This window comes from Trachymyrmex septentrionalis, unplaced genomic scaffold (assembly GCF_001594115.1).
Source record: "Trachymyrmex septentrionalis isolate Tsep2-gDNA-1 unplaced genomic scaffold, Tsep1.0 scaffold7, whole genome shotgun sequence".
NCBI classification, from domain to species: domain Eukaryota; kingdom Metazoa; phylum Arthropoda; class Insecta; order Hymenoptera; family Formicidae; genus Trachymyrmex; species Trachymyrmex septentrionalis.
In genome coordinates, this window is record NW_017305884.1 from 4,263,614 (window position 1) to 4,287,010 (window position 23,397).

Sequence of the window (23,397 nt, forward strand, 5' to 3'; positions counted from 1 at the left end):
GAACGATTTTACTTAAGTATCTAAAAATTTACCTAGAAATATCAGACAAATCAAAAAAATTTTTAGTTACTTGAGAAAAACCGTTCTTTTCGTGTATATCCTCTGTGTACTGAGCTCTCCCACCCATTTCAAAGTCGTATCCGTGAAAGAGAAGATAAAATGCAATATATAGCTATTATCTACATTACTATATGTAATGACTTTTAGAAATGAATATCAAAAATATGTTAATTCGCCACCACACCACACACAAACACACACACATTGAGAAATAAATTCGAGAGCAGATAAAAGGGCTGAATCTCTTATTACGATGTCTTTAAAATATAATTTAGAGTTAATGAAATGAGCTAGAAATTAATAACAAAAGAGAAATATTTCTTTTATTACCGATAAATAGTTTCAAAATTACACCCAATTTTTTATCATATCACAAAAGATGCACAAAAACGAAAAATTAATTAAATTATTAATTACACAAACTATATTAATGGTGAAAATAGAAATCACATAAATTGCATTATTTGCATGAGAGTATTTATTAGCGTTACTTTTTTATAACTCGTGTAATACCGTTCGAAGTAATAATCAAGAGTTATTACTCAAGCGAGAGAAAAATTTTCCGTTAAACAAAAATAAATGTAGCGAAATAGTAATAACTTCTGTTCTCCATCGCATTTTTATTTCAAATGAACGGTACGAAAATATCTAGTCCGTAATACATGATTGTCGTTTCGATCCTTTTACGAATAATTAATCGTGCGAGTTGGTAATCGTATACTGTGAATATTCATAAGTACAACATTTCGTATCTAACATTTTTCGTAATTATGTTTCAAAAAGAAATGTAAAGAAAAGCGACACGCGACACGACTACCTGCCTGTACGAGCCTCGATAATGGAATGACTGAGCGGTAACTACGCGTAAACATGAAACACACCGTCTGCCCGCCCGACCGCTAAAACAAACCCGAAGGTCGCCGATCATCTAACTGACGAAATATTAATGTATATTATAAAATAAGTAAAAATCATTTATTTGTTACATTTTATATATTTTCCGATGAATAGGCTTTATTGTACAATTTGTGCTTTATTTCTTACACGCGTACATCTCATCTATACCTATCTTAGATATTAAAAATTGTGTTACAATAAGTAATTATTAGTTTGTAATAACTTTTTGTTACACAAAATCTGTATGCAATGTATGCAATATTTTTAACAAGACTGTGATTTTTTTGTTACGTTTGAATCATTTAATTCTGTCATTCACATCTTATTTCGCATTCTTATTCTGGGAAGAGCAACAGGTAAATTATATTTAAATGATATATCTCTATAAATGTATGTGAATGCTATTTATACATATTATTCTATTTAGTCCAAATTGTTTCATAATTTAAAATAAACTTTTATCTTTATTTAAAGGATATATAACTTATTATTAATCTTTATTTAATTATAAATCAAAGAAATAAAAATTGAGATAAAATTTTGGGATGTCAGCAACACTTTTCGTGAGCAATTATGTAAAAAAAATCATTTGTTATTTCTTGTTTTTTGTCAGCACATTTAGTTGATATAAAATATTTAAAACTATAAAATAAATGTCAAATATTCTTTGATATACCATGATGTAATTACAGTAATCACATCAAACGATTCATGCCGCTAAAACTAAACTATTGAGTTCTGAGGAAATCAATATAAGAAATTATTTCATTAATTCCACGACAAAGTACTAATTAAATTTTACTTTGTTTCACTTAAAATAAAATCTAATTAACAATATACTGATGTACAGAACTCAGTTGTATTTAAAAAGTAAAGTTATTTAAAATGTACAATATATTTTAAATAAAAAAGATAGAAGAGTTATTTAGAATTTATTTTATTTTAAATAACTTCTTCTGATTTATTTCTTATTTATATTTTATAAGTTTTCGGATATTATTTTATATGTATTTTTTAAATATGTCGTATCAATCGGGGATCGGTCGTATCAAAAACAATTTTATTCAATACGTATTTCAAATTAAAAAAAATAAAGTAGTTATTTAGTATATATTTATTATATTTTAAAAAACTTTCTCTGACTTATTTCTTACTTAATATTTTAAGTAAGTTTGTGGAATCTAAAGTATGACGTTTAGTATTATCTAGTATTTGTCGGAAGTACGTTTTATTAAAGAAAAACGTGAAGAAAAGCGGCACACCTATTTGCCCGTACGAACCTCGATAATGGAATGACTGCGCGGTAACTAACAATAATCACGTATGTAATCATAACGCGCCGCCCGCTCCCTGCCACACCCCATCAAAACAAACCACCAATCTTCTCAAGGCTGCGCGTCAACCGTTAAAATATTAATGTATATTACGAAATAAGTAAAATAATATATTTTTAAATTTTTTACATTTTTAATATTCTCCGATGAATAGGCTTTGTTGTATGGTTTTTGCTATTTTTCTTACAATTAGACTTATTACGCATTCACACAGCTTATGAATATCTTATAATTTTAGTTAAATTATGTTACAATTTAACAGTGATTATTAATTTGTAATAATTTTATATTACATGAAATCCGGCCAGCGCACACAATATTTTTAATAAAAGATTGATGCCTTGCTGCTATTTTTACTTGTGAAGTGCTATAAATTCCCTAATTCGCATCTTTCTGCATTTTTTATAAAAAAAAAAAGTAATACGTAAATTATATTCAAATTCACAATGCAATATAAGTTTTGTTAAATTCTAAGCACCAAGTTGAAAAATATGATACCAAATAAAATACAATACTTGTCATTTTTGTATTCTATATGTCTATAATTCTGTCGCATACGTATTTATTAATTTGTCTCTTATTAGATAATGAAATAATGCGGATTAAAAATGCGGACTAAGACGTAAATGACTGCAGAACTAAACAATTCAAAAATAACAAAAAGCCACAATGCGTCTATCTTTTGTTTAAAATATTGCGTAATTTGGTCTATTATTGATAACATGATCTCTCTTATGTTTGAAACGTTCAAGTTATTGGCTAAGTCAAATCGCGAAAGGTAAATGGATATATCGACAGATTCAAATACCACTGTTGATAACCATTCCACGAAAGGTAACGATATCAACAATATAATAATTGTTGCAATTTATATTTATTTATTCATTTTACGTGTAATATCATAAGTAAACAACTAATATAAGAAAAAACAACGAGATAATATTTGAATAATATTTCGAAAAATATTTGCAAATACTCACTTTGTGTTGCCTGATAATTTCTGGCCTCTTCGCGAGATGACGGGCTCGTCACATTTGCACTGTGGTGCCGCTTGGTATCCGTTTCGATAAGTTGAGATCGATGAGCGAAGGCGGTTAGTCCGGTTTATCGTTGCCCGTGTTTGGTGACATCGTAGAGTTCGGTACGGTCCGAGGATCAGTAAAATATCTTGGGAATAACTCTCGCATTTCGGGAACGATTTTGCGTCAGGATGTCGCAGGAGACTTCCGTGAAGTCGTCGCCGCAATCGCAGGTGATCAATCTGGCCACTTTGCCGAATTTGAATCTCCAACAGCTGACGATGTTCAAGCAGCAATTGGACCAAGAACTCGGAGTGTTCCAAGACTCTTTGCACACGTTAAAGATTGCGCAGAGCAGATTTCAGGAATCGGGCTCTTGCCTCGAGAAGATTACGTCGGACACTGAGGGTGAGTCATGCAAATTTCGCTTTCCAAAGCGCACGTACATAGTTTCGTGACTTTGCGATGAGGTTCCTCTTTGAGGTTAGGAAACGCGGTTAAGAAATGTAAATGCAAGCTTAAATACTGTTCCGAATTCCGAAAGACAGAATAATATGATTGAAGGCAGTTCTCTATTGTTATAATTTCATTTCTATTAAACCTAATTGATAAATGTATTCTTTTCTTTCTGTTTTTTCGCATTTTATCATTTTTTACCTTTTTCTGCTGTTTTCTTTATTTTTTTATCACCCATAAGAAAAGTTAACGAATTTTGAAGATTAGAAACACGATTGTCGACAATAGAAACAATCATAAAAAGAGAAAAAAAGGAAGCAATAGAAAGAAAAGAACATATTGTAGATCAGACTTTATTTCCTTTAAGTCATTTTTTATTGCTTGTAAATATAGTCTTTTTAATTTGTAAATCTTATAAGCTTTAGTAAATTTATATCGAATAAATAAATAGTTCTTGTATGCAGCATTAATGATTTGAATATAATTATAATTTATCATTCTTTATATATGTTTTATATATGTTTTACAGGCAGTGAAATATTGGTGCCGTTGACAGGTTCTATGTATGTGACTGGGAAACTAGCAGATGCAAATAATGTGATTGTTGATATTGGTACTGGTTACTATGCGGAAAAAAGAATCGAGGATGCAAAAGACTACTTCAAAAGGAAAGTAGAGTATGTTACCGAACAAATGGAAAAGATTCAGCAAGTTGGAATCGAAAGGACTAAACTGAGAGAAGCCACGATGGATATAATAGAAGCGAGAATTCAGCCTTCAAATTGGGATGCACGTGGAAAACGATAGATTTCAAGTTAATAATCTTATTTTGTTTCTCATAAATAATTCATTATCGTCTGCATCTAATCTTGATTAAATTCAATCGTTTTGAGGTACTACATACGAATGCAACTGATTCTATGTAATAGCAATAAGATGGTTTTATTAAGTACAATCAAGGCATATAAGTTTTGTGATATCACCCTGTCGTATATCATTTATTCGACTCTGTCTATTCAATAAATCGATACACAATAAATTTTTGTACAGAAATACATATTTATACATACTCGTTAGGAATTTAAAATATATTCTTCACTAAACATTTTTCTTACAACTCTAACAATTACATAAGATCGAAGTAATAATTTATTAATAAACTATTACTAAATTTATTAATTTATTAAATATTTAGATTAAAAATAAGACACTAAAAAGAAGGTTAGGATTAATTCTAAAGATTAAAATAACGAAGGTGAATCGTTTATTTATATTCCATTGAAATAAAATGTTATTTATGAACAATAACAATGTTTACCTATAACCATGACAGGACACATTGCGATTGCCACAATGTTACAGAGGAGGTATCAAAATCATTATCAGAGGATAGAAAAGACGGTACAATATTCAAATAAGTCGTCGGTAGTTTGGCGCGACATCTTGTCGATCTATTACATAATAATACGACATGTTATTTATCATGATTACAAATCTACCCGCAGGGCGAGTAGATCGCGTACACGTAGATAATTCACTAAATCTTTTCCTTTATCCTATTTACACGAATAACATACGCTTAGTATTTATTTCAACAAAAGATTTCCTCTTTCCCAGGTTTTATCCCATTTAGTAATTTCAAAATTTTACAAACGATTTATTCCTTCATCCCGATACAATCATGCGCGTAAAACGTATTGTAAACTCATTGATGTTATCTCAGGCAGCATAGCAACAGTGCAGTCACGGCAGTGATGTAGAAGTATTCTGCGGCGCTCTTGGCTGCGCTACCTATAATAGAAAATAAGTAATGTAAATAAATCGGAACCATGATACGTCTTATATAGAAGATCTTATTTAAACGGGAAAAGTTTATCATAACGTCATGATAGTTCTAATTTGATTTTAAATTAGTTATGTTGAGGAATATTAAACTTTTCTTCCACAAAGAATAAGTTTTTCTACGAACTTTTCTTCCACAAAGAATAATTTTTCCCACAAACTTACTTTTTCAATTTATTTACTTTTCTAAGATAAAATAAAAATGTAAGGCATAAACACTCGTACCAACGTAAGAGGATTCCCGTGTTCCTAATACGGAAGCCAATCTTGGACGTTCTTCCTTCAGAGATACCTCAGCTATTTTTGTATATAAATGAAAGACATTGGCATGACATATGATCTTCAGTTTGCCGTTGCTATAACTATCCTGCATCGTCTCGAAGTCCAATCCAGCAATTATCATGTGCTGTTCACTATCGTCAACTTTCTGAGTGATATTCATGATGAAACTTGAGTTCACCTGCAACGAAAAAAAAGTACTATATATCAATGAATAATTTTAAAATCTTATTTCTACATTCCTTGATTTTCTTTTTAATTTTGTCTTTAAAATTCTGAATAAATGCTCGCAAGAATAATTGATGACACAAAATGGTAGTTTTTCATGTATACAAAATCTAGTTGAAAATTTTCGCTAAATGGCGCATAAAATACCTCGAACACAAAGATCATAAAACTGTCGATTTTCATACGCTCGTCAATTATGAACGAAACGTGGCGGTGATATGCCGCCCTCTTCGAGCAGAGCAAAAGCGTTAAAAGGGTATGATGATTTATGAGTCTCTAAAATCAATTAGCTTTATGCGATCTACGTCGAGAGCTGGTTCACTTTACGATCTAGCCACTGTGCAATTAAGCTGCGTACTTATATTGCAAGTAAATTAACAATTATTTCAGAGAAATTCCCTCGTATGCTCGAGGAAGTCCCCCGGTTTTTCTTGTTATGCCATGCGAAATATAATCGTCCAATAATAGATAACGCTATTTCAATTTTCGAAACGTTTATAGTCTTACCGATAAGTCATTAAGACGGGTGATACCATAAAGAATTAATTAACCGGGAAAATATAGATAGATAATTAGGCATATCAATTCGATATATTAACGGATGGATAGAACCTGTGGAAGAACATGATGGGACGATGACTGGGGTACCAGTTCATCCTTACTGCTTCCTGCCACTCGTTTACGCGGTAACACGCCTTCTTCGGTAGCCATAAATGATTTGCGGCGTATACAGCTATAACTATGATGTTTATCGGATTCTTAGGATGCTCGTAAAACGTCCCAGATTACGGGCTCGCTATACCGAAGTGAGAGTTCCGGATTAAATAAAGGTTGTTTAGAGTACGCCGACACTGGAAGAGGATCAGTGAGAGAGACAGAGAGAGAGGGAGAGAGAGAGAGAGAGAGAGAGAGAGAGAGGTCTTTATAATTTCCTGAATCGTCTCTGTATATCCACGAGAATAACGGTAACGTCTCATGCGTTCGCAGACGATTGCGTATGTGTATGATTTTACCGATTTTCTCGAGTTCACGATATCGCCTATATGGCGCCGTCATAAATTGATGTCGCGCTTCCTGTTGTGTCCATGATTTCCACGCATCTCGTGCGTCTCCCAGGCTATATGTACGCACGAGAACAAGCGCTGCTCCTTCGAGACCCTTAAGCTGACAAGCTGTGCTCGCGAAGATCGTCCGCGACGTTGCATTTACGCTTAATGCAGTCGATCACGTATAAGCAATTTTCTTTAATGGAAAGGTGGGATTCTCCCGTTGCTTTCCGAGAGCTATTAAATTTCCACATGCACGCGAAGCAAAAAATGGGGAAAGTGTTCAGCTCTTTAAATCGTTGGTACTTAAATAGTACATAATTATGTCATAATGACGTTATAATTTATATGCTTCAACTAAAAGATGGTATTTATACATATCTTTTTTTTTTTTAATAAATGTTAATAATGGATAAGAACGAAGGAAATTATTTTGATAGTGTCGTTTATCCTAAAATAGAAACTTCAGAAATTGAACATTCAAATGACCATCGCAAAGTTAAATAGCAAAGTTAAGATGAATGCAAATTTGTTGTGCAATTATCACAGAAATTTGCAGAACATATTGTAAATGTAACAATTGTACGTTAACGTAAGTTTTAAAAATAATTTAATTTCTTCCTCCCAATTAAAAATCATATATTGAAAAATCATATATTATAGGAAGTTATCATAGAATCTCTGATAATATAGAACTTTAATGCAAAATATTTTTATTCATCGTGCAGAAACGTTTAAAAATATGTGATAACTATTATGGATATTTCATGTTAGACATGTTTGTAAATGCAAAGTTAAAGTCAGTAGAATAAAGTTAAAATCAAACGTGAATAACCTTTCAAATTGACAGTATTGTCACTAATGGCAATAGCAAGCATAGAAAGAAACAATAGGCTATGAAGTGAAACGCTATATCAAATAAACAATGTAATAGTATACTTGAAGATAAAATCATTGTTGCTGTTACATTTGGCGAATTGATCTACATGAAATATAAGCTACATAGAGTTAAATATAAAACAGTATTTTTTATCCCAAAATATTAAAATGCCAAATAACTGAAATAAGTTTGGACGCTTTTGAGTTTTTTTCATTTTACGTTTCATTTTACGTTTGGCAGTTATATACTCTTGTAAATTAAAAATTTGATTAATTTTATTGCAAATATTCAATACGATTTTCAAAAAATTTAAGAAAAATGCGTAATTATCGAAATATGATTTTATACGATAAAAATTCTTTCTAAACGACTAAAATAGTCAAAGATAATTGTTTGTTTAATAAAATTTTAAAAAAGACAAAATATTGAACTGTCATTCGGTCGACATAGAACCTGCGGAAAAATTTGGTGGCAACAGTATTATCTAGAAACAAGATACGGGCTGCATTAATATTTATGTAGTTTGTTATGAGTCAGTGAGAAAAATTGAGGGGGATTTATCGACGCTTTCCACATTCATCAACCTACCGATATGCCGTTGACAGTCCACGTCACGTTAGCCGGAGGATTTCCCGACGGTACCGTGCAGTTTCCACGTACAGTATCACCTACCGCATATTGCATCTTCTCGACCCGCAGCTGCGGATCGCCGTTCGGTAGACCTGAAATTCAAGATATCTTATACCGTCTTATAGTAACAACTGAACGCGATTGTACGGTGCTGGAATACAGTTTTTGTTGCAAGTAACGGGTACGTTCGACTATTGTTACGTCTGATTCCTCCGCTTGCTACCGATTATAAAAACAGCCTTGATACCAAAAGCGCCACGATAGTTCGCTCGAGATCATTGTTCGTGGTGTTCAAGAACATGCCGCGCAGAAATCGCGAATGATACTTCTTACGTTACTTGACCTCGACATTCGAGCAGCGTAACGAATATCTGCCTTTGAGGCATGGTAAAAATACTTTTGTAATTCTAAGAATGAAAAGTAATAGAAAAGTCGGCTATAAGCAAATATTATAATTAGATCACAAAATACTAACTAATTTATTTAAAAAATCTATCTCAAAGAAATAGAAAAATTAAGGAATTACAAACATGAAGTACATTTAAAAAATCGTAGAATCAATAGACTTTTAAAAAGAGTCATATATATATATAAAACTAATTATAAAGTCACAAAAGTGTTGGACACATGTAAAATATACAGTATATATAATATATATTACAATAAAGTGTGAGCAGTCTTCATTAAATGACTGAATGATGTAATAAATAATAACATAGATGTAAGTGCCTATATGAGTCTCCATGATTGTCGATGTGTAATTCTAGTTTCACAACTCACAACTCTTAATCGAGGTTCAACTTATTCATTATGTCCTTCCAATTCTAGAATTGGAAGCCTAAATAATATATTTAACTTCAGCTTATGCTTGACTTACGCATTGAGGAGGACCAAATCCAGAGCAATCAGATTTGCAGTTAACTTCGTTGGTGAGTCTATTCCAATTTTGTTTGCAATTATATCTTATCTTATAAATATAGACTATTTCTATATTTATTGAATAACTATGTCTGTACGCGTATACAACTTTATGCATGACAATATCTACTTTCTGTTGTGCAAATAAATGTAAAATTGATATAAAATAATCCTTTATTTCTATATCGAGGAAGTATTTTCCAATCACTCTCTGTATAATATAATGCATCGTACTTTGTTAATTGTTTCACAGTTATATGAATCGTTATACTGACGCACGAGGATATAGGCGATGCGACAAAAATGTAACTTTTATCCCTGAACAATGGGGGAGAGGATTTCCGTCTATACACGGATATCGCTGTGGCGCGTTGCACATCTCGGGAAATTGAATTGAAAGAGCGATGCGCGTCCGCCGCGCCGTAAATTAGAAGTAGTGTTTCCGTACAAAGCCCGAGGCGATGCGCCTTCATAAATATAAAACACGTCCGCGCATCGCTTTATTCAAAATTGGCCTTTTCGAGCCCTCACGGTAAGTCACACGGACTGTTTCCGCGAAACATCATCGTCATTAAGTGAAGTTCAAGTCTGACTTACGACATATATGTATATATATATATATATATATATATAATACACACGTAACGTATCATGTACATCTTGGAGGATCATTACAACGTCCACAGAAGGTAGTGAATCTCTCCTCATGACACGTAACTGCGGTGGCAATCCAGTAAACTGTCAGGGAATTGTCTCACTTCCCCGCAACGACTTCCGCCTCGGGCCGCTCCTTCCTTGCGCGATCTTCACCACGAGTACTCTCAAGGACACGACCAAGGAATATTACGGTTTTCAACTCATGTGTCGCATAGAATGGAATCGCTAGTCCCATGAGAACGGGGAAAGAGAAAACGAGGACGAAGGGGACTTGCACGGGCTTGCAAGACGAGTTTCGAAACTTGCCGATCTAGTATCGAGCTTTTACGAGAGATTCGTGATCGGAAAGAGGAGGCAATCACCTCGTCCCTTTGAAAAGGGTATCCCTACCGTGCTTGTGCCATCGTTAGGTCGACGACGGCGGTAAGGTACGGTGGGAACGGGACCCGTGGATGTTCCTTCCTTGATCTTCGCGTCTCTCCTTCCTTTTCACGGTCATCGCCGCTGCCATCGTCGTCTCTCTTCCGTCCTCGCTATTCGGTGCCTCTTTAGTCTCTCTCCTCGCTTAACTGCGTTTTAATTGGGCGCGATTACGGTGACAATACTAGTCGCCATGTAGGATAATCAACGATAATGAAAGGTACTCTCGCGAGAGACATGCCGGAGAAGAGAGAAAGAGATCCGGTGTCTGGTGTAACGCGCGAGGAGCAAAGTCGTGGGCAAAAGCGAGCGAAAAAAAAAGAGCTTAACGGGTCACGACCGAATCCGCGATTCATCACGGATCCTCGTCCTCTCCGCCTAGCTGTTAACCGCCCTCGAATGGGACGATAAAATGTTTTTATTGAATTTTAACAATGCGTCCCAGCTGGCGCGGAATAGGTGTCGCTTATATACGGAGGACGCCACAAAAAGTGTTGTCTCGTAGCGAATTGGTCGCAGCAATTATCCGCGTTACAAACGGGAATTACATGAGACGGTCGTGCGCGTCCACCGAAACAACGTTAGCCGATGGAATAGTAGTTATAAATTAACGATATCCATTTAACGCTTTAGTGGCGTCAAATGGTGAAATTAACGGTGGCTTTCACGCTTTTTCATCTTGGATCAGACAAGATGGGATGGACGAAGAATTCAATAAGCATCACCAATCGAAGATTTCTGTTGCAGACAGGTTTATTGCGTGCTTATCAAGGCTAATGACGCTAGCTTTTTGTCATCTCGCACGCATAAACAGCTACCTATGACGTTAATTTGTAATTTCCTCTCTGAGGCAGTGTCAGCGAGAATGTTGGAATTAATTATATTTCATAACTTTTCTATAATGTTATAAAATAAGAAGCCATTTTTTGAATGCCAATAGTCTTTCAAGTTTCTAGTAAATTTCAATGGATTTTAAAATTTATTATCGTTATTTGTTACATAAAGCTTACTAAATTTATGAGATAAATTCAATAGCAATTACTAATCCCCTTTCCTTTTCTCTTCATAAATTCTCTTATAAATTTTATAATTATTAAAACAAAAATTTTAAAGTTTCCGTAGTTTACAGAGTCAATAATTGTTTTTAAAATTGTTGGCTCAGTAAGTAAATGTTGTTACAAGAAACTTGAAGTGTTATAAAAATATAATAGTTATTTAACATCTTTCTGAAATAACAATTGTGTTTGTATATACAACAAATGCTATGAAAAATCGCGGAAAACTTGTTATAAAAATATTGTAACAAAAATACTAAAAAATGTATATGAATGAGAGGAATATATCCGAGTTTAATTTATGTGTTGCGCAATAGATGAAATAAAAATTCGATGTTACGAAAAACACTTATTCGTCTGATGTAGATTATATAAAAATATTTTAGTGAAGACATTAAAAATTTATTTTAGATTAGATTTTTCTCACAATTTTTAATAAAATTTTGTACAAAGTTAAAAGTAATTTTTTATTCATTACTTTTTCCCCACATTTTCCAATTGTTAAGTGGTTGAACATCTCTCTAAATGTTTTCCCGCATATTACGTGCCGCGTTATTAATTTGGTAAAATTTCAGTCTTTCATTACTGCTATTAATCTTGTAATTAATTAGCTATAATTATTTTGTGATTATTTTGTGGTTCTGTAAAATTGCAGTATTTTATTTTAAATATTATAACGCGTTTACAAGGAACATGCAGGCTTTTGCTCTTTTCGTCACGTATTTACTCATATCGAGAATTTCATAGAAAGGAATATGTTTGCTTAGCTATGCGTTGAGCTTCGCTTTTCAGTCGTCGCAGTGCACGTCGTGTTATCTTTACTCAGATGTAAAATACGTTTCTCCAGATACTCACTAGCTACGTGCATGTAACCAGAGACCATTACGGTATTAAACGAGGGAGAATCTCCGGAAACTTCGCAACGATATTTGCCAGTATGATTGGGCTGTACATCCTTTAGGACTACTCGATGCGCATCGCTCCGATTTGTCTGAAATATAATTAAAAAGTTATTATTCATGATGACAGGGATACGTGTCCATAAATTATCTCTACCAATCCATCACTATGTGTGTAATAATCGACAAAATCCTGCAATTATAAAGTCCATGTTATTGAGATTGTATTGTGTGAAATATTATCATAATATATATAATATTTGGACGCATGTGATATATTTTAAAATCATATTAAGCCAAAACGTTTCAATAAATAAATGCGCTTTACATTTTAATCCCTTCGTTTAGGAGAATATTATTTATTAATATTTGTAAATTTGCTACCATTATACCATTTTATTACCATTTATATCGGGTATGTATTAGTTTACTCTACCAAATATCGTCAATAAAGAAAATATGCGTTTGAATAAAATTTATGATGATTTTGTAATAAATATTTTAAAATGCTACATATACCTTCGTTTATTTGGATAAATAAAGGACATTTATTACAATCGCCATTTAAAGAGGAATCAATGTATTTTTTATCTAATACTTAAAAAATTCGGTTTTAAACACACTATATTTTACATCTCCTTTATTTTCGATGCAGTAAATGAGCTAGCGCTAGGAAGATAAATTATATAATTACACAAGTCATTCCCATAATATTGTTCGCAATATTTCATCGTTATACCGATAATGCAACTAGAAAGACGACGTGCTTTGTGATGATATTTCGTCACGGTAAAACTATGCCATTAAAAACATCAAGATTAATAACTCTCTCTTTCATTTTATTTTATTTTTTTTTTCTTTAGAGCAGCAAACCATACGAGGCAGCATGAAAAAGGAGCGGGTCGAGATCGGACGGATGAATTACATATTATTTCGTGTCATAAATCGCTGGCAATGGTACCAAGGGAGGCCTACTGAATTTTGAGTTAATTTAGCATCAACCACGGAATTGACCGGCGCACAATGCCGGCAAGTGCCATTTATTGCAAATCGATTGCACTTACTCGCCCGCTTTGACGTTCACGCGCGTTCGCTCGTCCGCGACAAACAATACCTAGCAACAGGGATTAATTATATGTTGCCTGTGGCAGCATATATAAATCACACAATTAATTTTGCTGTGGTTTGCTTCGTGTTTGTGGCAACAACAAGCTCATATGCCACATCAGGAATAGATGGACGGTAGTATCGCACAATAGAAAGATGAGCTAATTACAAGGAATGTCTTCAATCCAGGAATAGTCGACTGAGATATTTTCGAAAAATGTCAATTATTGTAAAATATTGTTTCGTATTTGTATAAATATTGTTTAACATATTTTTTTTCTTTTTTAACAATTATTCTTTGTAAACTTTTAAATACGCAATTCTATTGCTATCTATAATTCTAAAATCGCCAATAAAAAAATTTTATATTTAATTAAATTCTTTATTTTTTAGAAATATTGTCATAATAAGTTATTTAACGTATTTATTTCTTTTAATATTTGTTAAATTTATATTTACTTTTTTTTTCAGAAAATTGTAATTAAGTGTCCATATATTCACAATGTTCTCAAATAATAAATCAGAAAGCATTTAATAATATACAGTATATTATTAATAATAGTGATTCCAATTGGGATGTAAAAATAACTCAAGTGATCGTTTATATAAAGAAAATTAGGTCAATTGACAGTTATTACTCCTGGGTTACTTTTTACCGGCTGAAAAGAGAGGATTAGTGGATATCAATGTTATAATTGACAACAATTTTTTTAAATGCTAAAGTTAGAAAACTGATATTTTCATATGTACAGCCTTGGTAAAAAATATCAGGCACTTTAATAATTCTTACTTGTAAATCCAATCACATTCAACTGCTCGAAATAGCAGACTCGTTATTTCGTTCGATTTGAACACACTGTATCAAAATTTTGATAATACGATTCGTGGATACAAGAGAAAAATCCATATTCGTCTTAAAAATGATCAACTGATAATTATAAAACCGTACAATTAATATTCACGATTGCAGATTCATATATAGTTAACTATTACTTAACGTTACAGTTGAAAAATTTATTTATAGCGTCTGCTACGAATTATTTTTTGCTTTGAAAAATATTTGTAAATGTATATATATATATATATAATGTCGGTAATTTTAATAAAAAATAACAAAAAATTTTATAAAAGAATTTCAGAAAAAAAGTACAGATGCTTAATATTTTTGTGTCTAAAAGCCATAATTCTTTCTTAAAATAAACAACAAACTTCTTTTAAATTGAATTAATCAGAAACGTATAAATTTTTATTTAAAAAGAGACAAAGTAATTATGTTAAACAACTTAATTGTTAATCGATAATATACGGTATCGCGACATCAACACGATCTTCTTTTATCAAGCGCAAAACGCGACAATGCATCGTACGTTTATCCATCAAAATTATTTAGAAAAGGTAGAGACATTCGTAGGAAAATTACTTCATAATTTTATAATGTACGTTGAATATTTTAAAACGACAACAAATCGGTTGGGGTGGGCGTGGCCTTGATGTTTGTTTTTGCGGCGCGCCCTGCGGCCCCTGCGTCGTGTTCAACTGTTTGCCAACGCAACGGTCCCCCCTCGTTCTCATTCCTGCGTCGAGGCTCGAGTCGGTAGACGGCACAGCAAGACGTTCCGCACGCTATCGTATAATCCTTACAATTAGTCGCGAAAAGATTAAGAAAATAAGGAGAAAGCCATTATATACATGTCGGTCCCTACTTAACTCCGCGATTAGCAACATAAGAGTACGATATCATCATATCGAGACGACGACAGCCGTCAATCGAGAAAGGTATTTCGCATGGTTTTACCCGTTTTATTAAAATTCGATATGACGGAGAAGAGAAATTGTTGCTTCATTGCGACATTCATGAGCAACGTTGATTTTCTAACAATATAGGAAGTTAGAATATGTGTCGCTTTGAGTCGCGAGTTAAATGTAAATTGGCTCTTTGTATTTCGAAACGCGTGGCGTGATACGTGAATTATCGAGCGGCAGAGGTGAAAAAGAAAGTTGCAATCAACGTGTTCTAATAGCATGTATATTTCGTGGGAATTATGCGCTCGAGGTTATGTAGCAACGCTGAAATTTGATCGTTACGTTTTCGGATATTCAATTACGTCTTAATTAGCCGTTAATTTGCACTGCGCAGTATCGATGCGAAGTCACTTATCGTTTGAATTCATTTTTTCGATTATTTATGGAACGCCACAGGGTGGATTGGCTACGAATCGAGCCGCAGTCAATTAGTCGTAGATTTAATTAGTATGCACACAGAAAAATACATACTGTATGTACGCAAGTAATAATTACTTGTTTCAAGTACCTATATATTCTACAAGTTCGTATATACACAAATCTGTAAGTTCATTACCAGCATAAAATTTATTTAAAATACATTCTGAATCCTGGTAAAAGTTTACTTCAATTAATTTGTTTTAATCATTAAATTAAAACAAAATTGATTTTCTTATAGAAAAAAATCGTTTCCTCAATCAATTTTTCGAAAGAAAATAATTTCTTGTCTCGATTACACAATAATGAGTTTTTATAAAAGTTATTACAAGTATATTTTAAGATTATTATCGTACAAAAAGAAATTATTCTTTGTTAAATAATCGTTATTTCAAAGAAACAAAGTAAATTGAGTAATATCATTTTTCTTAGTAATAGAACATTTTTCCGTGTAACTGCGACTTTGGTTAATAAATATTTCTATATTTATAATCGCCCAATTCAAACTCGGGCTCGAATTCGGGATTGTATTGTAGTTTGTTCTACTCGTCGGCAATTCGTTGAAACGTCGTGTTTCGCAAGATAATATATCCGATCGGAAAATATTGCGCGATAAATCGACGCCAAAGTGATCGTATTCTACCGAATGTTGTATCCCGCGGACGTTTTCATCTTCGATTTTAGACTGTCTCTCGATTCGCTTTTGTTGTAACGCAAAATCGTGAATGTGTATTTATTGCGCGTATCATATATTTATCATTGGAATCGCCGAAAATATCAAAGGTGCGACATATGGCGGGGTGACGCGTGAAGTTAGCCTCGCGTCCTTCGTTCGTCCTTATCTTGTTTGAAATTTCACCGTTCATGCTTCGACGCGTGGAACGTTCGAGATTCGAGTGCCGTTCGTATTTGCGTTTCACTTTCGCTTCGCGCGATTCTTTTTTCTCGCATGTGTTATTCTTCCGTCGTGATGTATAACGACGTGCGTCGCGTCGGGAGTGCCGTACAAAGTATGTATCGTCGCGATCGTAGTTTCTCTAACTTAACCTTTTTCGCGAGTGAGTGCGACGAGGAAATCTGAGAGGAGGAGGAGGCCTGGCAAGGAGGCATCGGGCGACAGCGGAACAACCATGAGGTAAGAAATCTATCATTTACATTAGGTCTGTCCGATTTGAGTTCCAAAACGCAAAGCCATCGACGCAAAAAAAAAAAAATTCAATGTGAGTAATATTTCAGGAACTGTAAAGTGTTGATAAGTGTCACTCAAATGCATTTTTTAGCTCCGGAGCTCAAATTAGATAGGCTTGATTTACATATAAAATCACCTGCGAGATTAATCTATTCGTTTATTCCGAAGGAAAACAAGAAAGTCGAAGTAATGCCATTTATTAATCGAATCACGATAAAAAATTGATATAAATTCAATCAATACGACAATCAAATTAGCATTATTTTAATTTTCTTCTTCTCATTGGGTTCGTATTATTTAACAAATAATGGCAGAAAAAATCTTTTGTGTATGAAATTTTATAGAAATTTTTGTTTGAAAGTTATATAATTATTTTGTTAAATCTCTCTCTCTCTCTCTCTGCGTTTGAAAAGGATGAGTGAAAAATTCCACGCGCGCTGTAATTAATTTGTGAAATATTTTGCACTGTTGTAATTCGAATTTTGCATTTGTATTTTACAGGTCGACGTAGTATCATAATTCCGTTGTTGCGCATCGTACTGGTGAGTGCCAAATTGTATTTCTATGACCAATATCGTTTATGATTTAAAAAACTGTTTGTGCTTTTGATATCTTTGATTCTAATTAATATTTTGGAAACATATTATTATTAAATACATTATAGTATTATACATATATTTTAATATTTACGAAAAGCTCTACAATGCAACATTGCGATTATTAAAATAAAAGCGAATCGTCTTTATTAATAACGGTTATTATAAATAGATATTTTCATTCAAACTTAAATAAAAGGAGATAAATAATTGCATTCAGTTCAACAATTGCTCGAAAAAAATGTATTTAAAAAAAGGTTTAATATATTTAGGTTTTAGAAGATTAGAAATTCTAGAACCTATGCAAAAATAAAAGGCAAGACAATTTATATACAAAATTATTATAGAAAATTAAGTAATTATTTCATGATAAAACAGTTTTGTTCTGCATAGACAAGATTTTTTCAAATGTTTGTTATTTAATTTACCACAGCAGTTGTGAACGATACATTCTTTGGTCGGTTTATTTAGTATAGATTGCCTCTATTCTATTAATTTTTTATTCATCAGAAAGAGTTATTATTTAAATAAATGTTTTGCCCATTATATTTGTTCGGGGATCGCTCGGGGATACGTGATGGTTATCACTTAATGAAATAATGGATCTTTATGCATCCATCGCGTTTATCTCGAAAATTAGAATAGCAGCCCCGTGTATCCGGATCGGAGATCAACTGGCACGCTCATGCATGTAAAGGCAACAACAGCGGTGTATATCGTTTTACTCTACATGCCTGGGCTACATAATATAACGATTCAACAATGCCCGGCGTAACATGTTCACGCATAAATTCATCGAACTCGCTTGGCAATATTAATATTGTTACCCATTCGCGAAATACGGAGCGGTAACGGCTGATATTCTCTGTGCCTACCTCTACACATGTATTGCACTATCGTCGCTTCGGCAACCTCATTGCATCCGCGGTCGTAGCGGCAATTCTCGCTCTCTATTTCTCTTCTCCGCTAGGAGTGTGTCACGATTTATTGGCTGGGGTGTACACCGTCCGTATTTTCCGCCGGTAAAATCTAATTGGAAAACCATTGCGTGTACAAGAGCAACCCGTTGGTCGAACTTGCTTCGCGTGGAAATCGTGTGGCTGCATAAAGGATTTAGCTATTCTTTCATTCTCTATTTCAATTCGGCCCTCAAAACATTGATTTTCCAACGGTTACTTTTATTCGATACAATTGTGCACGCATAGAATGAATGATTTTGTTGAAATGTCTAAAAATTTAGCTAGACTGATCTGAAAATAATTTTGTCGGACCATGGAAATAATTACAGAATGTTCAAGCGGGTTGTTATAGAATGTCAAAATTTGTTGTAGCGTTGCTCGTCATGCTTGAGATTCTTTCAAAATTATTTCGATGGTTTAACAAAATTATTTTCAGATCTGTATCTAGTTAAATTTTTAGATACCTCAGCAAAATCATTCTTTCAATGCGTCTTACATAACTCGATTATCACGTAATATATCGAATGTTTGGTTTCTTCTTGTTGTTCTATCTTTCTGCGTTGAGATGTACATAATTAATAACATATCTCATGATTTTCCGATCAATTAAAATTTCATTTTTCATAAATACCGCGTTAAAAATGATCAATCACGTCATTTAATTGCATAGTTTACTTTAAGAACTTTCAACCGAAATATATAATCGAATTAATTAAAAAGATATTTTATGATAAAACTTCAGCATTCATGTTTATATAACTTGAAAAATAAATGAGAACACTGCGATTTTCATTTCTGTCCAATATTTTGTTAGAACATTTGAAACACAGAAAAAAGTATTACACAATTTAAAACGGAAATACTTTGAGAGACTGAGTAAATGCTTAACTTGTGCTTTAATTCGGATTGAATAAAGCTGTTAGCTGTGCTTTAGTTCAGCTTGGATAAAGCTTTTAACAACTTTTTTAACTCGCTCCGAAAACGTTGATTTTGCAGCGACTATTCTTTCTTCTCTCACGACACGTACACACGTATACGTGCGTAGTTCGAAATATCGCATAGCTTGGATTGTACTCTTCTGTTCTCATTTCTTTTTCTGTCGATGCGATGGCACGTAATCGACCGCGCGCATACACGCTGCCTTCTCTCTCTCCCTGTCGTGATAAATTCAAAAAGTTGTCTTTGAAACATCCTATTAACAAGTATGAAAACGTAAAAAAAAAATTTCTTTTGCTAAAGGATCTCATTAGGGAACAATTCCAATAGTGAATTCACGCAAGATTTTCATTGAAAAAGAAAGAAACTATTCGATTCCATTTAAAATGACAAAGAATGGCCCACGTAGGTTCTTTTTTTTTTTATACAAACGTGCGGCAATGAAAAGTAGATTACCAAACTTTGTAGCAAACGACGATGGTTAGCGGAAAATAATATCTTTTACAATTACATTAATAAGATAAAGACAGTTTAAAAGTCAGAGCACGTAATCGAGCTGTTTTAAAAATGATATTGAAATTCATGTTTGATTTATCGTGTTGGTTTTACTTTTACATGCATCCGTGTATTGATATTGTCACGCTCAGGATGTGATGATAATGGTTGATTGACGTTTTATGCCTGCTAGGCAAAATGTGAATTATTGTTCTCGGTTGTACACAATAATTCTGACTTCTCATCAAGTAGAAAAACGAACAGTTTAATAACGCGAAAGATTTGAATAGCTCGATTAGAACGACTAGATAAAGAAAGGAATCTTAAGTATGTAACGGCAGACTATGATAGACGTGATAAAGTAGATTGAAGACGCTATCGTAGATGAAAATTCTTTACCTCGTAATGTACGATGTTATCCGTTAAATAGATATCACCCGTGGTTCTATTATATGTTTATGCCGTAGTGTCTCTTCATTAGCAGCTTAAAGTATGTATTTCGTCCGTATTTATGGTATACGTACTCTATTGCGTATTTATTAAGCGTTAAAAACAGATGACTGTTATAATTCTTATCGCCGAATGGATAATGACCTCATTTGGATTGTATTTCGAATATGTGATAATTTAGCTTTTAATTGTACTGCACGACATATTTTTTTGATGCAATCCTTTCATATTACATCCTTTTTGTTTATTTTGTCAAATTTCTACAATAGAATGTACGTTGCGAAATATCACATATGAATGTTTTTTATGGTTCAAAATACAGTTTTCAGAACATAAAATGTGAGTTTCGGAAGTATATTTGATCGTAACATCTATAGAAAGTAAATGTATTTTACATTTGCGTGTCGCGATAGGAAAGGTACGTGGTCGCTGTACCTTTTTCTTCTGGAATAAATCGTCGTACTAACGGATTTCAAATATTGAATGACGAAACATTAAAGTATGTTATAGGAAAACGAATGGTACCGCCGTTCACCAATATCTTACTAGAAAGAAATTATTTATGCTTATTTTATTACATAAAGAGATATCAGGTGATGATATTCTGAAAGAGTTTGCGTAAATAATAATATAATTTTCATTAAAAAAATTAGTTACGAGTTGATAGTGTTTTACTAGACAAAAATTAGAAGTAATATTTATATTTTAGTCTGTAGAACACGTTTATGCAATCAAATAAAAAAACATATAATAAGAAGTAGAAATTTGATAATTATATCGTTCACTTTAATTAACGGGTTTGTATATTTTTGCAAATCTTTAAGTTTTTGCCATGCAAGAGCTATTTCTTCTTCATGCATGCCAGATATGCGCTGCAAATATTCGTTTGCATACACAGCACGCAATCTGCCTTGCGTTTTGCGCATGTTATGACGTGAATGCTATTTCATTCCACCGATATTGACTGCGAGGGGATTGTCGTTTTACCATAAAGCATGCCGAAATAACATTTTTAAGTTAAAAACGTGTGATGATAATTGAATAATATTGTAAATATTACGTAAATTATGTTTATTGCATAAAAAGCATCCGGGATATTGGATTATAAAATTTAAAGACGTAAATTTTTTTTATCGTTCGAGAATTGATTTTTTTCAGAATAAAGATATGGATATCTTTTTTTGTATTATGTCATAAACGATTGAAAAAATATATAAAGTTTTTATAAGTATTTCTTATTTCGTTTAATTTAGAAAAGAATAATTAAAATGCATCTAATTGTGTAAGTAATAAAAGTTAATGAAAAATAAATAATTTTCAAAAATATATATAATTAAAGAAAGTTTTACAATTTTAATAAAAGTTTAAAGTTGAAGTTATTTAAACCGATTTTTTCATTTCCATTTTTTATTTGAACTTTGATATTTCTTCGTCAAATATAGATCCATATAAAATTTGATTCACCAAAAAGTAGGACACAACTTTTAACAAATATGGAACTATAAAAGAGCTCAAGAAGTGAAATATTCGATTGCACGTAAAATTTTATAGGTTATACATTTATAGGTTATACATTATACATTTTTGATCGTTTATCATGTAAATAAAAAAAAAAGATATGTACATATTTTTATACTTTTATTTAAAAAAAAAATTAATTTTCAATTGATCAAAAAATTTGTCTTAAAATTTTATGTTCTAATATCACAGGCTTTTTGTTACAAGAAATATAATTTACGTAATATTTACAATAATATTATTTTGTTATCGTCATATTTCTAACTTAAAAATGTTATTTCGATATGCTTTATGGTAAAGCGACAATCCCCTCGCAGTCAATATCGGTGGAATGAAATAGCATTCACGTCATAACATGCGCAGACCGTAAGCCAGATTGCATGCCGTATAAGCGTAATAAATAGTTCTAACAATTCCAATTAGAGATAGTTTAGAGATACAAATGATAGATAGATTAGAGATACAAATGACAATATCCTACATTTTTTAACTTTGTAGTGTCATAAATTGGAATAAATAGAATTGATTCTACATATATTTAGAAATTTCAAACGTACTTTACATAATTATATAATTATTATCATAGTGTAAAAATATTGTACCATAATAATTTAATACTATAATAGAAACTTTTTAACACGCATACAATTAGAAATTAAAAAAATTTTTGAAATCTATGTCGGCATATCATCGATTAAATATAAACTTGTCTATTTTAAATTGACAAGTTTTCATTCTTATAATGAAACAGTACATTAGAAAATTGAACGTCCAGATCTACCTGTCCAGATCTATTTTTCGAGATTGTAACGTTTCATCTTAATGTATTACGTACCACGACTCTTGCTCCAAGTTCCCCAAACACTCCAATCGGTGGCATTTCCTTAGGGACATATCGAAAAAATTCCGCGCCCTGCTTGTACCATTTGACAGTGTAAAGAGTATCCGATTGTAGATCGTATTTGCAGGACATGTTGACTGTAGTACCAACTGCCACTGCCAATGGAATGTCGATCGACACATTGCTTAGTCCGCGAACGTCTAAAAAAACAGAAAATAGGTTACTACCGATCGCACAATTTGAATATTAAAAATTGAATGGCTAAATCGCTATAAATTATTCCAATAATTGCATTTTTTATTACGTTAATAAAAATATATCAAAATATATGAATTTGATTTTTTTCTTATTGAATTTTAACTTGATGAGTTTTATAAAAACTATAACTTTTATGAAATATATGTTTATATATTTCATAATATATAAAATATATATTTTGAATATATATATATATATATATATATAT

At 32.4% G+C, this 23,397-nt stretch overlaps 2 protein-coding genes across 2 annotated transcripts in view; one reads left to right on the top strand and one right to left on the bottom strand.

The window, feature by feature from the left end:
• Window positions 1-3,353: 3,353 nt before the first annotated feature.
• Window positions 3,354-4,812, top strand: LOC108753480 (prefoldin subunit 5). The gene is made up of 2 exons (XM_018495072.1): window positions 3,354-3,718; window positions 4,296-4,812. The coding sequence occupies exons 1-2, from the start codon at window positions 3,502-3,504 to the stop codon at window positions 4,571-4,573; spliced, it is 495 nt and encodes a 164-aa protein (XP_018350574.1). The 5' UTR covers window positions 3,354-3,501; the 3' UTR covers window positions 4,574-4,812.
• Window positions 4,813-4,982: 170 nt separating this feature from the next.
• The window catches only part of LOC108753446, a 58,912-nt gene continuing 40,497 nt past the window's right edge, over window positions 4,983-23,397 (bottom strand). The window contains exons 3-7 of the mRNA XM_018495006.1: window positions 22,926-23,131; window positions 12,577-12,712; window positions 8,630-8,763; window positions 5,834-6,068; window positions 4,983-5,557 (exon numbers count right to left, since the gene is read on the bottom strand). Of these exons, the coding sequence (XP_018350508.1) occupies window positions 5,481-5,557; window positions 5,834-6,068; window positions 8,630-8,763; window positions 12,577-12,712; window positions 22,926-23,131 (788 nt within the window). The 3' untranslated portion in view covers window positions 4,983-5,480. The remainder of the gene's footprint in view (window positions 5,558-5,833; window positions 6,069-8,629; window positions 8,764-12,576; window positions 12,713-22,925; window positions 23,132-23,397) is intronic.